The 14301-nt window shown below is 38.4% G+C and overlaps 2 protein-coding genes across 3 annotated transcripts; both read right to left on the minus strand.

Annotated features, from left to right (window-relative positions):
* Positions 1–756: 756 nt before the first annotated feature.
* On the minus strand, positions 757–5804 carry LOC133857023 (uncharacterized). 2 transcript variants are annotated; one of them, XM_062292113.1, is made up of 6 exons: positions 4270–5801; positions 2730–3163; positions 2453–2614; positions 1876–1951; positions 1406–1561; positions 757–1190 (listed from the first exon to the last, which is right to left on the minus strand). In XM_062292113.1, exons 1-6 carry the CDS (start codon positions 5692–5694, stop codon positions 1044–1046), a joined length of 2400 nt encoding a protein of 799 aa, XP_062148097.1. In that variant the 5' UTR covers positions 5695–5801; the 3' UTR covers positions 757–1043. The 2 variants fall into 2 exon arrangements, with proteins under 2 accessions (XP_062148097.1, XP_062148098.1); XM_062292114.1 differs by lacking the exon at positions 757–1190 and having other exon boundaries at positions 1422–1561; positions 2469–2614; positions 4270–5804.
* A 683-nt stretch (positions 5805–6487) lies between these two features.
* On the minus strand, positions 6488–12006 carry LOC133857022 (uncharacterized). Its single transcript, XM_062292112.1, has 6 exons — positions 10039–12006; positions 8293–8726; positions 7991–8152; positions 7609–7684; positions 7112–7267; positions 6488–6930 (listed from the first exon to the last, which is right to left on the minus strand). The coding sequence occupies exons 1-6, from the start codon at positions 11800–11802 to the stop codon at positions 6784–6786; spliced, it is 2739 nt and encodes a 912-aa protein (XP_062148096.1). The 5' UTR covers positions 11803–12006; the 3' UTR covers positions 6488–6783.
* Positions 12007–14301: the final 2295 nt, after the last annotated feature.

Genomic DNA, 14301 nt, shown 5'->3' on the forward strand with positions numbered 1-14301 from the left:
TTTAAGAATTTAAGAGCATAATTGTATTTTCACACATATAATAGAGGTATAATAGACATTTTACGTCATGTGTATCGCATGTGCCTTACTGTTGTTGCATTTAACAAAAAAATCTTAATAAAAGGGAAGCTAAGTTTAAGGGCTATGTAGTTTGGAGGGGGGGATATACATTGCAATATTTTTAAGTTTGAGGAGATATTACAAATTGAGTTGTCGTTTTGAGGATAAGTGTGATTTTCCTAAATGTAAAGATGGTGTTAGGTGCAACAAACAAAAAGTTGATTTTTGAGGATAACATAATGTAAAATTTGTAGAAACTATCAAATATATTTATTGAATAATACTTAAGTTTTCCCTAGTGTCTGCTTTGTTTTGATACATGAAGAACATTGATACGATTTAAGGTATAAAAGGGGAAGCAAGATTTGAAGGAGATTTTTTGATATAGGAGTGACAATTATTACCAGAGGTGATAGCTAATGGGGGACAATTATTATCCCTAGTGATATGAGTAGGATAGTTAAAGGTGAGTTTGAATTTTTTCAGAGTAATGCTTGTTGTCCAAAAGTGTACTCATTTGTACACAATTCACTTGTATTTATTTATTTTATTATTTTTTTTTTTTTAAAAAAAAAAGAATTTACTTGACACACCCTTTGTGTACAAAGTGTGTAATGTGTATACTTTATGTACAACAAGCATTACTCTTTCTCAGAGTAGAGGAGTTCTTTCAATTAAATTTATTAAATTGACATATATCCTTAAAGTATATGATTTTCATTTAATAAAGCATGTCATTTTTCATAATGAATCTGCCATGCAATATCAGAATTCAATCCCATAATGTATATACAAGAATCTTCCTTGCATTCATGCCGCAACTGGAATTAATAAAGAAGTATAACAGTAAACAAAAATGTGATTCTAATGCTGATCTTTCCACTTTAATTTGACTACATACATACAGTATGATACTGCAATCAATTTACAAGAGCAAATGCAATGCCGCAGGATGCCAATCTCACGCATTTAATGATGCAAAATTAAGACCAGATAGTAAGAGACATCGGAGAATATTTCAACAGCTGTTGAGGATCAGACACCTTGAGATTTTCCAATATTGAAGACAGTTTCAAACCAGTGATTTGTAGGTTTGGATTTGAGTGACCATCCACAAACACGTTTGTTATCTGCAAAGTGCAAACAAAGCACCATTACTTGATATACAGCATAAGATCTTATTTCCATACTAAGTAGTATTTTGTAGGTCAATTTCATGCAGCCTACACTTTAGAAGAGGCATTAGATGTTTGCTTTTAAAACGATCACTGTTTCAAGAATAGACATAATTCTGATCATGATATTGAAAATTTACTAGGAGGAGAGTCTGACAAGGGATACAAACCTGAGTGCATCCAAAAGCTTTGAGCACCCTCAGTGATAAACAACCATCCACAATCAAACCGAAATCCTCTTCTGTTAAATTCCGGCACCAAGACAGATCCAAGTTTATCAACTTTTTTAAGCGTGTAGCAAGTGACATGGCTGTCTTGTGGCCAACCTGGAAAATGTCGCATGTCATTAACAAAGAAAGAATTAATCATCAATCATCTAAAGGATTAACTAGGCCTGATCCCAGCAGACCCTTCAACCCAAGGACTAGTACTATACATAAAAAATGAGCGAATTTGTTAGCCCAAAAGTGATCAGGAACTGGCATACAAGCAGAATATACAGGTAGATGTTGCATTCTTGCAACGCGAGGCTATGGCTAAAAGTGTCTGATGCAATTTTAAGTAGCAATGAGGTGAAAAAAAAAAAAAAAAAACTTTTAGACAAACATTACTTATAGAGAGAGAGGGATTATCAAGGTACCTTGGTCAAATTATTTAGGGAGAGTTCTTTTAGGGACTCTCCAGAGGTTTCCAGATAGGCTGCAATAGCTTCATCACTGACATGCATGAAAGGAAGTTCAATTAGTTTCTTTCACTTGGAGAATGCCAAAACTGTGTTGCAGTAAGCATCTGAAAGTGAAATCATAAGCAAACTAGAAATACTTCGAAGTTATCCATGTCTGCAGAGAAGGATTCCTCTGACAAATAAAAATCTTGAGACAAAACAGGGGTGTAAAGTCAAAATCCATCACCAGGGTCTTTCTCATATAATTTTGGACAAATTATAGATCCACCAAAACGATGTAAACCATTCATCAGTAATTTTCAGGGATTCCTTTGATTCATCCAAACAATATGATACTACGAAGTAAAAGTGTCACCACTAAAGTGCTCCTTCTCTAAAGTTCACTACTATTTTACTCCCATATAATAATCTAGGGTGGGCAACATGAATCCCATTTGAGGGGGGGAAAAAGCAATCCAATGTGATAACTTACTATTTTCTACTGTGGAGGAATATAAAAATATAGACCAAATCAATTTATCATGGCAAAAACCTGAATGAATTACGACCAAGTTTCAGTGTTTGAATTGCTCGACAACCATTAGCGAGATATCCCACAGCAGAGTCTGTCAATTTGCACAAGTTAACAAGGTCAAGTCGGCATAATCCAGAACAAGTTTCAGCAATAACTTTCAAGGAAGTATCAGTCAATTTCCTGCACCAGATTTAAAACAGCTAGCATGATTAAATGTGCTCAAGTTCTTATGCAAGAAAAGTTCTAAGAATAAAGATAAAAGCATTTAATAGACAAATTACTTAAAGAAACTTACACACAATCAGATAAAACAAGCTCCTTCATATTGTGACCACGTGCAATAATAAATTCCCTAATAAAATCATCACAAACAGTTTGAATGCCTGCTAATGAAAACACTTCTAAATGTCTTAGCTTCTGCAATTGTGGCAGAATAAGCATAGCATCAATGTTTTGGCAATCATCAATGTACAATTCTTTCAGACTTGATTCCAGTGAGTCAGCCAATGTTTTGATACTACTGGAGGTGAGAAGTGAACACTGGCTAAGATTTATAGATCTTAGTGCAGGGGCAGAAGAAATAAGTGCACTTATCCCAACATCGGAAAGCCGGAATGCACCAGTGAGGGATAGAATAGCTAGTTCTGGTAAGCATTTTGGTGACCGAGCTAAGCTAGCTTGTAATACATTATCAGGAAAACAGCGCCCACACTGATCAAGTTGTAATACCTGATTCAACAAAATGAATTGAAACAAGTTTAGCTTATCCAGAAAATATAAGTCAGCAGGAGATAAAAGGCTCCTCTAGTCTACTCTCCATACGCATAGAAATGATCACCTGTACAATTGATAAACAATAATGTTGGCCTTTCATGAAAAGGATCCTTGTGTTTGAAGCAAAACTATTTTCTCAATGACAAATGCATAAGAGATGTTAAAGTTCCACTGATAGGCCCAAATATATGCCACAGGTGGTTAGAGATGCTTGAAAATCAAGTCAATGAAGCTCTGATTTCTTCCAACAAGCATAGAGTCAAAGAAAATGTGATTATCAGCAAATGATGTCTCCAATGCAGGTAACGTATAAAAAATTTCAGGGAAAGTTAGCTCAGAGATTTGTCTAGCTTTATGGTTTCTGTAGCAATACGCCTGTGCGTTGCCAAAAGTTCTAATAAGAACTCTTGTCAGTCTATTTCAAATATACTGGTGTAATTGACACAAAATCAAGTAATGCCCTTTTTGAGACATAAGAGAAGCACTGTCATGTTGTCCTATGTAAGCAGACTATATCTCAAATAAATAAAACAAAACAGACTGTATCTCATATAGTCATATACCAGTGACAGAATATTTGCTACAATGATTGTCGTCCATGAACTGCTAATGCTTAGAAAAAAAATAAAAAAATAAAATAAAATTTGTATTGCATACATTTCGCTTCAGAAACTGATGAAGGACCAGCAGATAAGACATCTTATATCACTTGCATGTCATGTCAAAGACAGCTTGAGAGAGCCTTAGTCTATGGTAATCTTAGTGTACTCATCCAGTTAAGTGCCTAAAGGAAATCTAAACTATCAATTTATGAATCAATCACAACCAATTGGATCATCAATGTTTTTTCTAACCAAATCTCACGTTCAGAAATCTACTAGTGTCCAATAAAATTCTATTACAATTTCCTCGGCCATAATTGAGCAAACATCAAGTGAACTTTTTATCTTCAAGCGCTTTAGCCAGAAGCCATTCTATTTAAATGATTATCAGAAGCCCTATGAACTTTAAGAGCATAACATTTAGTTATTTGGAGCTGTTACATAAACAAAAAAACATACCATCAGATGTTTTGTGTCGCAATCCTCAAAAGATTTTGTGAATTGTTCCTCTGTTAGCCATGAACAATCCCTCAAGCGTACCTCTGCAGGGGATCCGCAGACAAGGAGGTCAAAAAAATGAGTGTTCATTCTCCTAGAATCGCATAGCAACTGACTAAGCCTATGCTTCAGTTCATCTGGGACACCGTCAAGTGAAGTGATTGCATCAGTATTCTTCACAAGAATTTTCATGCTTAGCTCTAAAAGTGAGGGGACCAACGGTTTCGAGCCATGATGATCCTGACTCCTCCTTGGAACCCAATTAACAGTTGTGGACTTATTTTTTATTGAATAAGGAGTCCCCTCACATCCAGCACCAAGAGACGGGTGGTTTTCGTTAAAAACAGCATATTTCTGTGCATGTTGCCTAGCCGCTTCCCGGAACCGTTGCCCATATTCCCCTCCCTTTGATTCATTCCCTTTTGTGTTACCCTGCCTTTCATATTGCAACTCTACGTTATTATCAACTCTGAAAAAGCCGTTCACGCCAGCAGTCAGGTCTCTCTCCAAGTTCTCAATAGCAACACCCTCTTCACTCACATCACTCACTATTCTTTTACATTGATCTGCCTTATTTTCTGTTCTTCCTTGGCTATCATAAACTGAATTCTCTGCTTCAGAATCTGAATCAAGTTCTATTACATCAATACCACTCCTCGCTAGATCATCCATGACAAGTTTTCTCTTCTCTCTTTCTTCACTACTTGCTCTCCAACGCTTGAGACTACCATCCCCGAAAAAACTTGGCTCTTCATCCAATATAACCAAATCCTCTCCATCAAGCTCCTCATCGACCTCCACCAGTTTTCCCTTGCCTTTCTCTTCTCTGCTACGCCTTTTGCGCTTAACACTGCCTGCTCCATCCCCTCTTGCTACTTCCTTCAACATCTTCCCACCAACGTCTACACTCCCACTACTGATCAACAATATCTTCTCACCTTCTTTATCATCGCTGCCTTGACCTCCTTCTTCAAGTTCATCCTCGAACCCGGAGAAACCAACATTCAAGTCCAGCTTTATCTTTCCTTTACACTCGTTAGCAGTCGCATAATCTTCACCTCTACTCGGTTCAAATCCCGACGACTCAGTTCCGCTCTGTTTAACTGTCAAAACCCAAAGCCTATTCTCGTCATTGACCAAGGTACTGTTTGTTTTCAACTGCTTGAAAACGAGACTGGGACTCCTCTGGAACTGGTCAACAGCTCCAGAAGCCGATATGACTGCATCTGTGTCTGACATGAGAGCGTCCAGTTCTGGGTTCGCCGGGGAAGATTGGAGGAGAGGGGAGGATGACTCGCAAGTTTGGGCAGGGGTGGAGGGTTCCATGTTAAACCCTTCTTTCTGGGTTTTACGTGTGACTTCTTCTCCAGGACTCAGGAATCTCATCGTTACTGACCTACTCTTACACAGAGAGAGAGAGAGAGAATTTCTGTTCGATTAGGTTTTTGCCTCTTTGTGCTTTGGGAGAGCAAACCTAGAGCGAAGTGGGTTCTTACTTGGACAAGAAGAAAAGGCATGCCACTCACGTCATGTTTAAACAACATAAAGCCCATCGACGACATGTGGTTCCAGTTCCATAATAACACATTATTATGCAAATTAAGTAACAAAATTTATAAATAAATTTAATTATTTAAGTAATTAACGCGACAAGCATCACATTAATTTTCAAGAAATTTACAATAAATGTTATAATACTCCTAACACCACTATGTCACATTCCACAATTGCAATTGGGTCAATGCATGCAGGTGTTCCGGAAAAAAAAATAAATAAATAAAAGAACTGACCGTGTCATAATTCTCGTCCCTTCAACATTAATTTTAGAGTAATGCTATACGACACACAATGTAACATTATCAATGAACCCTTAATTTTTTTTATTTTTTTTTTTAATTATCCCACATTTTTATCTCAATGTAACATTATCGTTTTGTAACAGTACTCCCGAGTCTCCACAATAACATTGTGGGTCAAATTCAAAACATGCATTTGTTCGAAAGAGGAGGAAAAAGGTGGTGTGGGCATCCACAAGTCGCTTATGTGGAACGCAAACTTGAATCGTATCCTAGTGACATCCAGCTCTGCCTTCCATACAGATGGCCATTCGGCCTCCACCATCTTGAGGATCTTTAATCTTTAACAGGGGCAAGGCAAACTCACCAATAATAGTCTATGCTTTAAAGAGAGTGAGAGTCATTAGACAATCTCAAAAGTTAACACAAAATCTATTGACAATCTCCAGTCTACAAAAATTTTTGCAGGTTCAGTTTAGTTAACACTGCTTTCAATTTAAAAAAGCAAGTAATAGGTTTATATAGGTACAGGGCAAAAAAAAAAAAACCTTTGAGGATGAGAGGGATTTTCAAGTCATAGATGGTGAAAAGTTTGGGTGCTTGGTTGTATTCTATTTGTTGTTCCTAGCTGCCGTATGATGTTAATTATAATTATTATGTCTGCTGATCCAAACAGAGATCAAATTGGAGAAGACACCAAGGAATAACGCAATGGACCTTCTACTTCATAATGAGGCACCTGGACATCTTCCAATACTGAAGACATCTTCAAGCCAACAATTTGCACATATGGATTCGAGTGACCATCTAGAAAAACATTCGTAAGCTGCCAAAAAAAAAGAAGCACCATTACATCTTGAAACCTGTTTTCTGGCAAATTATCTTAAACAAATCCTACAATGTAATGTCTTGAAAATTTCAGAACAGTCATGAGAGTGGTTAGAAAACTGATCATAATCAAAAAGCTTTGATCCCTCGACCGGAGATGAGTCCAAAAATGGATATACCTGAGTGCATCCAAACAGTTTGAGCACTCCCAGGGATAAGCAGTTGTCTACAATCAAACCCACAGCCTCATCTGACAAACCCCGACACCAGGATAGATCTAGAGTATGCAACCTTCTTGGACGTTTGGCAAGTGATAGGGCTGTGTTGCGGCCAACCTGAATAAAGCCACAGAAGCCCCAAACAGAAATAAGAGAACATCATTGAAATCAATAGACCCCTTTGGCCTAAGGGCTGGAATTAAACGAAGAGGCAGGGAGATTATCATAACCTAAATTGGCTGAGTCACCCAGAGCAGAAAATTCAAACACGCATCATTCTAACACAAGCAGCAATCATTTTGCTTCATGCAAGCCATATATGAACAGTGTGGTCAATTTTAAGGTATCTTTGTGAGGGTGCCCATGTGTGTGCATGAGCATTTGGTTGGCGCGCATGTGTATGAGAGACAGAGAGAGAGAGAGAGAGAGAGAGAGAGAGAGATATGTGAGTAAATTACCTTCTTGACATTATTCAGTGAAAGTTCTTTCAACCACTCTCCAGAGGTTTCCAGGAAGGCAGCAATGGCTTCATCACTGTCATGCATAAGAGATTAGTTAGTGCGCCATTGAAACACCATCAAGCCCGAGTTCAGTAAGCATTCCACAACATACATTGCATTAACAGTAAGACAACCTATATCACATCAACTGTACAAGAATAAAAACAGAGCGAACCAGAAATCATTTAGACAGTTAGAATATAGAAATTATTTAGGTGTCCAAAAGTGCATAATAGACCATGCCCAGTATCTAGCAATAACAAATTCCTGGTGATAATGCATTACATTCTACAGTATAACAAAATGAAATTTTTTAACTTTTAACTAAAAAAGTAAATACCTGAATGTATTGCGGCAGAGTTTTAATGTTTGAATTGCTCGACAGCCATTTGCAAGATATCCTATAGCAGAATCTGTCAATTTGCACAAGTTCCCGACATCGATTGCACATAATCCCGGACAGTTTTCAGCGATGGATTTCAAGGAAGAGTCTGTCAGTTTTCTGCACAAAATTGGAACACCCAGCAAATTAAAATAGCAAAGTGACGTAAACATATTCTCTGAAACTGAAGGAATGATCATCCCTAAACGCATTAAAGATGATCAAGAAAATTTGCAAAGAGATGTGCTAAAGAGACGTACACACAATCAGTCAAAACAAGCTCCTTCATATTGTGACCACGAGCAGTGATAAATTCCCTGAGAAAATCATCACAAACATTTTGACTACCTGCTAATGATAATACTTGTAATTGTTTAAGCTTCTTCAATGCTGGCAGGATAAGAATAGCATCAATGCTTTGACAATCAGTAAGATACAATTCCCTCAGAATTGATCCCAATGAGTCAGCTAAAGTGTCAATACTGGAGGACGTGAGGAGGGAACACTGACTGAGATTTAAAGATCTTAATGCAGGGGCAGAAGAAACAAGTTTCCCTAGCCCAACATCTGTAAGACGGCATGCACCACTGAGGGATAGAGTAGTTAATGCAGGCAAGCTATTTGATGACTGAGCTAAGGTAGAAAGTAACATATAATCTGACATACAGCGTCCACACTGGTCAAGTTGCAGCACCTGATTCCACGAAGAAAAAAAATCGAGCTTATCCAAAGTGTTCAAATCACAAGGATGTTTTTTCACTCAAAATTAATATGAACCCATTTTTAATAAACAACAACAATGCCTCCCGGTGAGAAGATCATTCTTGTATAAAGCAGTAACATTGCGAAACTAAGTTTGTAATCACCAACTTGTCAAAGCATGCAACCCAAGTTCCAAAATCATACATTATAAAACAAATTCCCAAAAATAAGCCCATTATTCAGTCCAAAAACTGATTTAGAGCTGTCTATTCACAATTACTTTAGTCAACCTCAAACGAAGCTTTTGATTTGAGAACAAAATTGAGGAAACAAGGAAAAATAAAACACATCTCAGATGCAAATCAAGAATCAATATTTCCGGGAAGGTAAATAAATATCATTGTCTAGCATCATAAGTTTTGTGGCAATACACCAGTATTACGCCAAGAGCACCAATGACTAAGAATTTTGGTCAGTACAATTTACTCATGTTTTGCATAATGACATACAGACTGATTATTTTTAGCTGTTCCCTGATCTAACAAAAGCATCGGAAAGCATTGGGACCCCATAAGAACAAAACACTTCTCATCAACTAGATGAATAAAGTTCACCAATAATGCGTCAACAAACAGATTTATATATACATATACATACGTGTGTGTGTGTGTGTGTGTGTGTGTGTGTGTGTGTGTGTGTGTATAAGCAAGCAAACAAAATGCTCTAGCATAATTATATCACAGAATGAAAACATAAGCAACAAAATGGATCTTAACGCACACCATGCTATGCAATTATGACCCAGTGCACAGAGCTTTAAAATTTATTATTCTAAACATACTCATATAATGTACCAAATGAGCATCCTAAAGTACGTGTTATAAATCAATGACTACGAGTAGGATTATCATAATCACTCAAATGGAATCTAATGTTTAGTTGTTTAAATAAGTTGGTTCCAAGTATCTCAGGAAGTCCTATTCTAAGACATGCCACAAACATATTATGCAAACATCGAGATGAGCTTTTAATCTGAAACCCCCACAAGACTGAGCAGCATAGAAACATAGCCTTTTGCCACTCCCCAGACCCTATTCTATTGCAGTGATAAACAAGAGTGCCATTAAACACATATGCGAGGAATTCAAATACATATACAATGAAATTTAAAGCCAATGCCGTTGAAAGACCAGAAATGTTTTAAAACAAAAAAACAAATATCGATTTGGAAACAAAAGAAAAAAATAAATGTAGCCGGTGATGGCAGCATATTTCAAGCATATCATATGACAAAATAAACATACCATTAGATTGCTGGTGTCACACTCCTGAAATGATTTTGTAGACTGTTCCTCCGTCAGCCATGAACAATCCCTCAAGCGAACCTCTCTAGGTGATCCATGAACGAGAAGCTCAAAAGAATGTTTATTCATCCTCCGAGAATCACAAAGCAAATGACTGAGCTTGTGCTTCAAAGCATCCGGAATATTTGCAAGTGATTTAATTTTGTCAGCATTCTTGGCAAGAATTTTCAAAGACAGTTCTTTCAGCGAGGGAACCGGTCGCTTTGAGCGATTCTGGTTATATCTCGGAACCCATATAACTGGTGCAGCTTTGCTCTTGTCTAAGTATGAACTCCCCACTCGCTGATTCTTAGTTGCTCGATCTTTAATGATCTTCATAGCAGTGGAGAAGGGACCCGGCCAATCTTCAAATTCCCGTTCAGCTTCAGCCTCAGAAGACACAAGGTCCTCCCCTTCCTCTATAGGAGTAAAAAGAGCAAATCGAGAAGCATTTTCCCTCGCTACCTCTCGAAACCGTTCCATGTAATCCCTCCTGGTTGATTCATTCTCTGTAGCATTAGCCTGCCCAACTTCAGTTTCAACCTGAGATGCTACATTATCCCCCGAATGGACAGTACCCGAAATCACATCTTCAACTGAATTCTTCACTTTAGAATCCAAAATCAATTCCACTTTCACATCACCATTCGGTAACAAAGAACCATCAAGCACCATGCCCTTCCCTTTTTCTTCTCTGCTAAATCTCCTTCTGCCCTTAACAACGCCTTTCTCAATGACAACACCCCCATCATTAGCACCACCCAACTTTCTCTTCCCCTTTTCATTTCCTCCACTAGCTCGTCCCTCATTAACTGACTTAGAACCTTCATTCTCAACCACATTGCCAATCACATTATCCGCTTTGGGGTCCAAACTTAATTCCACTACTTTAAAACCAGTTGACACTAAATCATCATGGACCAACTTCCCCTTCCCCTCTCTCTTGATCCCGATACCAATTAGTTCTCCCCCAAATTCCCCATTGTGTTCTTCTTCTTCTTGGCCTTCTCTTTCATCAACCAACTTGTCGTCAACGACACTAGTCCCAACACCACCGATTCCTCTCTTTGCAAGTCTCTTCCCAGACCGCAAATTCAGATACCCTTTGCCCTCTCCATCCTCCCCTATATATTCCAAATCTAAATTGACGTCAATACCCAATTTCCTCTTCTTCCCTTTAGCCGATTTTGAACCTAGCCCAACGTCACCAAAACCCATCGAATCCTTCTCTTCTTCCGAACCCGACCCATTTCCACTCAGTCCACAAACCCGGTCCAAAACCCTAACCCTCTTCTCGATCAAATCAGAACCCATTTCTCCATTTCCCACCAAACCCAAAACCCCACCACCACTTTCCTCCGCACTCTCTCCTTCCACCCTATTCCCACTCAAGCACGCGCCTTTCTCGCTGGAGACGCTCTTCCTCTTCCATTCGTGGACCGGATTCGAACCCGAGCATTCGCCGGAATCCGATTTCGAAGAGAGACGGATACTCCGCCGCCGGATAACACCGGAAACGGAGACCGAATCGGAGCCCAACCCAGAAGAGACCGGGGTCGGGGTCAGTTCCGGGTTTGGGCTGGAGGACATGGGTGGAGTGGGAGATTGCAGAATGGAGGGCTTGTCGGTTCGGCTGGGCGTGGAGGGCTCGATTTTGAGCGTCGCTTTCGGAGCTTTTGGTGTGGGCTTGGTTGGGACTATTTCCCGAGACCTCAAGACCGTCATTTGACACGATAGTCGATACACACACAGTCCCAGAGAGAGATCACACTGGGTTTGGACCGAGGAGGCTGAAGAGATAGAACGAAGAAGGGGAAAGGTTTAGGTTTCGGTTTCGGGGTTTGGGGAGAGAAACCTCTGGTGGAAGCTGACTGGGATAGTTACGATTTCCCGCCAGAGTCTATAATATTTATAGCTGCTTTCTTTCGGTTTCCATGCCATGAAAGCACTAATTACAGTTGCCACTTGTAAGGGCGACTCATATGATTTTATAACGGCGGACTTTCCGTCTTGAAAATGTTTCCCGGCGGAGCCCAACTAATTTGCCCCATTTGCCCCTTTACAACCGGGCTAATCCAACTCATTTTGGGCCGATTTAAAAAAACAAACTCACTTTGGGCCTAAAAGGGTTGGCTTACCTCATGGGCCTTCCATGGTGAAATGGAAGCAAACGAACACCGCCGAAACATCCCGAGTCCCGGGCGAAACTAGAATTTTATATATATATATATATATATATATATATATATATATATATATATATATATATATATATATATATATATAATTAAAATATTAGAGGAAAAAATAACATAACTAATCAAACTAATGTAAACATAATCAATATATAGTCCAGCCTGAAATGCTTAGCCTCATATGTTCGAAAGGAAAACAAACGGACACTATAGGATGGTTGCTGCTTTAATCATGATCGTAAATCTTGTGGTGATGTGATTTGTTTAGGCCCCAATGATAATGATATGTATGATCAATTAAGATTCTGATTTGTCCTCCAGCTTCCACTTTCCTGTAATTGAGGACCATTTTCACACGTGGTCCATCATTTATCACAATCTAAGCCCCTAGTAGATGTAGTATTTCCATGTACACCATCAATCGTTTTTAATGTAATTTATAATTAGTCCAATGTGTCTCCTAGTTTTTCTATATAAATAGCTTTTAGTGTAATCGTTCTATTAAATTATATGATTAAATTTATTTTTTTTCTTATTAACTTAAATTTTTAGGACAAACAATACAAAAATTCATTCAGAAAAATAAAGTTTTTTTTTTTTTTTTTTTACATTCTTTGTACAATCTCTAAATTTCTTATGTTATCTTACCAAAGGTATTGAATTTGAACGTTCAGTCCGTAATTCACCTCAATTATAATTAAATGTTCCACATGTTAAACCCCAATTATTAATAGAAAGTTCGAGTCCACACATGATAGATAATGTATATATTAATTAAAGAGTAATGCTATTTTTAATATCCATTTTACATTGGCTAACGTAACGTATTTTAAGTAATTTTAATTATTAAATGAGAGCAAATGATATGTTAATCCCACACTCTCATGTACTAATCTGGCTAATAGTTGCTATTCACACGAAAACTAAAAAACAAATATTGTCAAGATACAAACAACTTTGAAGAACTTATACTTTAGTCACCTAAATTTTTTATGGAGTTCAAACCATCAAAAGTTGTTTATAAAACTGTATTTTATTCACTTGTGATTTAATTATTTATTTAATTTTCTATAGTAAATTTAAATTATTAATTTTGGAATAAAGTTACAATTTGGTGGAAGAAATGTAATGAACTCAATAAAAGTTTGGTGATAAAGTTTTCTTTTGGGTTTGTTTATTTGTCCGTAGAGCATAGGACAAATTTTTTTTCCTTCGCACTAAAGTTGAGAATTTTTGTCAAATTTAATATTTTAAATTGAAATATGTCATTAAAGTACATAGTTCTCACAAGTTCAAACCTCTCTCTCTTTGGTTATCCTTGTCTCCATAACCTTCTCCCTTACAGTGGTGTCCTTGGCCGGATCCTCCCGGTTTTTTCTTCTTCTCTTAGTCCTAAAAGGGCTAAGAGAGGTTTTGGTTCCTCCCTGGTTGTTTCAGTGGAAGCTAGAGTTTCATAGTCACTAGGACTGTGGAGTTTTGAGTCCCCCGAACTTTTTCCGGTGGTGGTTTTAGTCTTCCTAGTCCGGTTGGTCTATGGAAGTTTGTATAGTTTTCTAGTTCCTTTAGTTATTTGTTCGTGGCAGGAAAACACTCCAAAGGAGTTCCAGCGGAGGAGAGCTCGCTGCTCGTGTCACTGGTGGAGAGATTTGGTCGTGCCTCAGTTTGTATCATTCTTTGAAACTAGATCTGCGCTGATCCACCCCCTTCTAGTTAACACGCGCCCCCCAGCCATGCTCGTCATCGGCCTCTGGTTCAGCCGTTGCCCGCTGCGGACGGAAAGCTTGTCGGGAGTCAGCGCGTGGTTATCACGCGCCAGGGGGTTCTACACTTTGGGCCGCGCGTGATGGGCACGTTCGGCGTCTTTTGCCGTTCCTGGTGGTGCATGGGGGTTCCTGGTGTTAGGCTATTGTAGGGGAAGGGCCGGTGGCGGTACGTGTAGCACACGCGCCGTCGCCGGTAGTGCTTTATTCTGCCGGCAGCTTCTGTTTTGGGTGTTTTCTTGTATTTGACAGATTGTATTTGACAGTGT

The sequence above is a fragment of the Alnus glutinosa genome, chromosome 14 (genome assembly GCF_958979055.1).
Source record: "Alnus glutinosa chromosome 14, dhAlnGlut1.1, whole genome shotgun sequence".
Lineage (NCBI taxonomy): Eukaryota > Viridiplantae > Streptophyta > Magnoliopsida > Fagales > Betulaceae > Alnus > Alnus glutinosa.

What these genes read in the sequence shown, in the direction of transcription:
- LOC133857023 (XM_062292113.1), bottom strand. Translation starts at nt 5,694, where the DNA reads ATGAGATTCCTGAGTCCTGGAGAAGAAGTCACACGTAAAACCCAGAAA. An exon ending in GCGACACAAAACATCTGATG is followed by an intron (nt 3,164 to 4,269) that starts GTATGTTTTTTT and finishes TTGTTGAATCAG; the next exon opens with GTATTACAACTTGATCAGTG. An exon ending in CTTGTTTTATCTGATTGTGT is followed by an intron (nt 2,615 to 2,729) that starts GTAAGTTTCTTT and finishes AATCTGGTGCAG; the next exon opens with GAAATTGACTGATACTTCCT.
- LOC133857022 (XM_062292112.1), bottom strand. Translation starts at nt 11,802, where the DNA reads ATGACGGTCTTGAGGTCTCGGGAAATAGTCCCAACCAAGCCCACACCA. An exon ending in GTGACACCAGCAATCTAATG is followed by an intron (nt 8,727 to 10,038) that starts GTATGTTTATTT and finishes TCGTGGAATCAG; the next exon opens with GTGCTGCAACTTGACCAGTG. An exon ending in CACTGAATAATGTCAAGAAG is followed by an intron (nt 7,268 to 7,608) that starts GTAATTTACTCA and finishes GGCTTTATTCAG; the next exon opens with GTTGGCCGCAACACAGCCCT.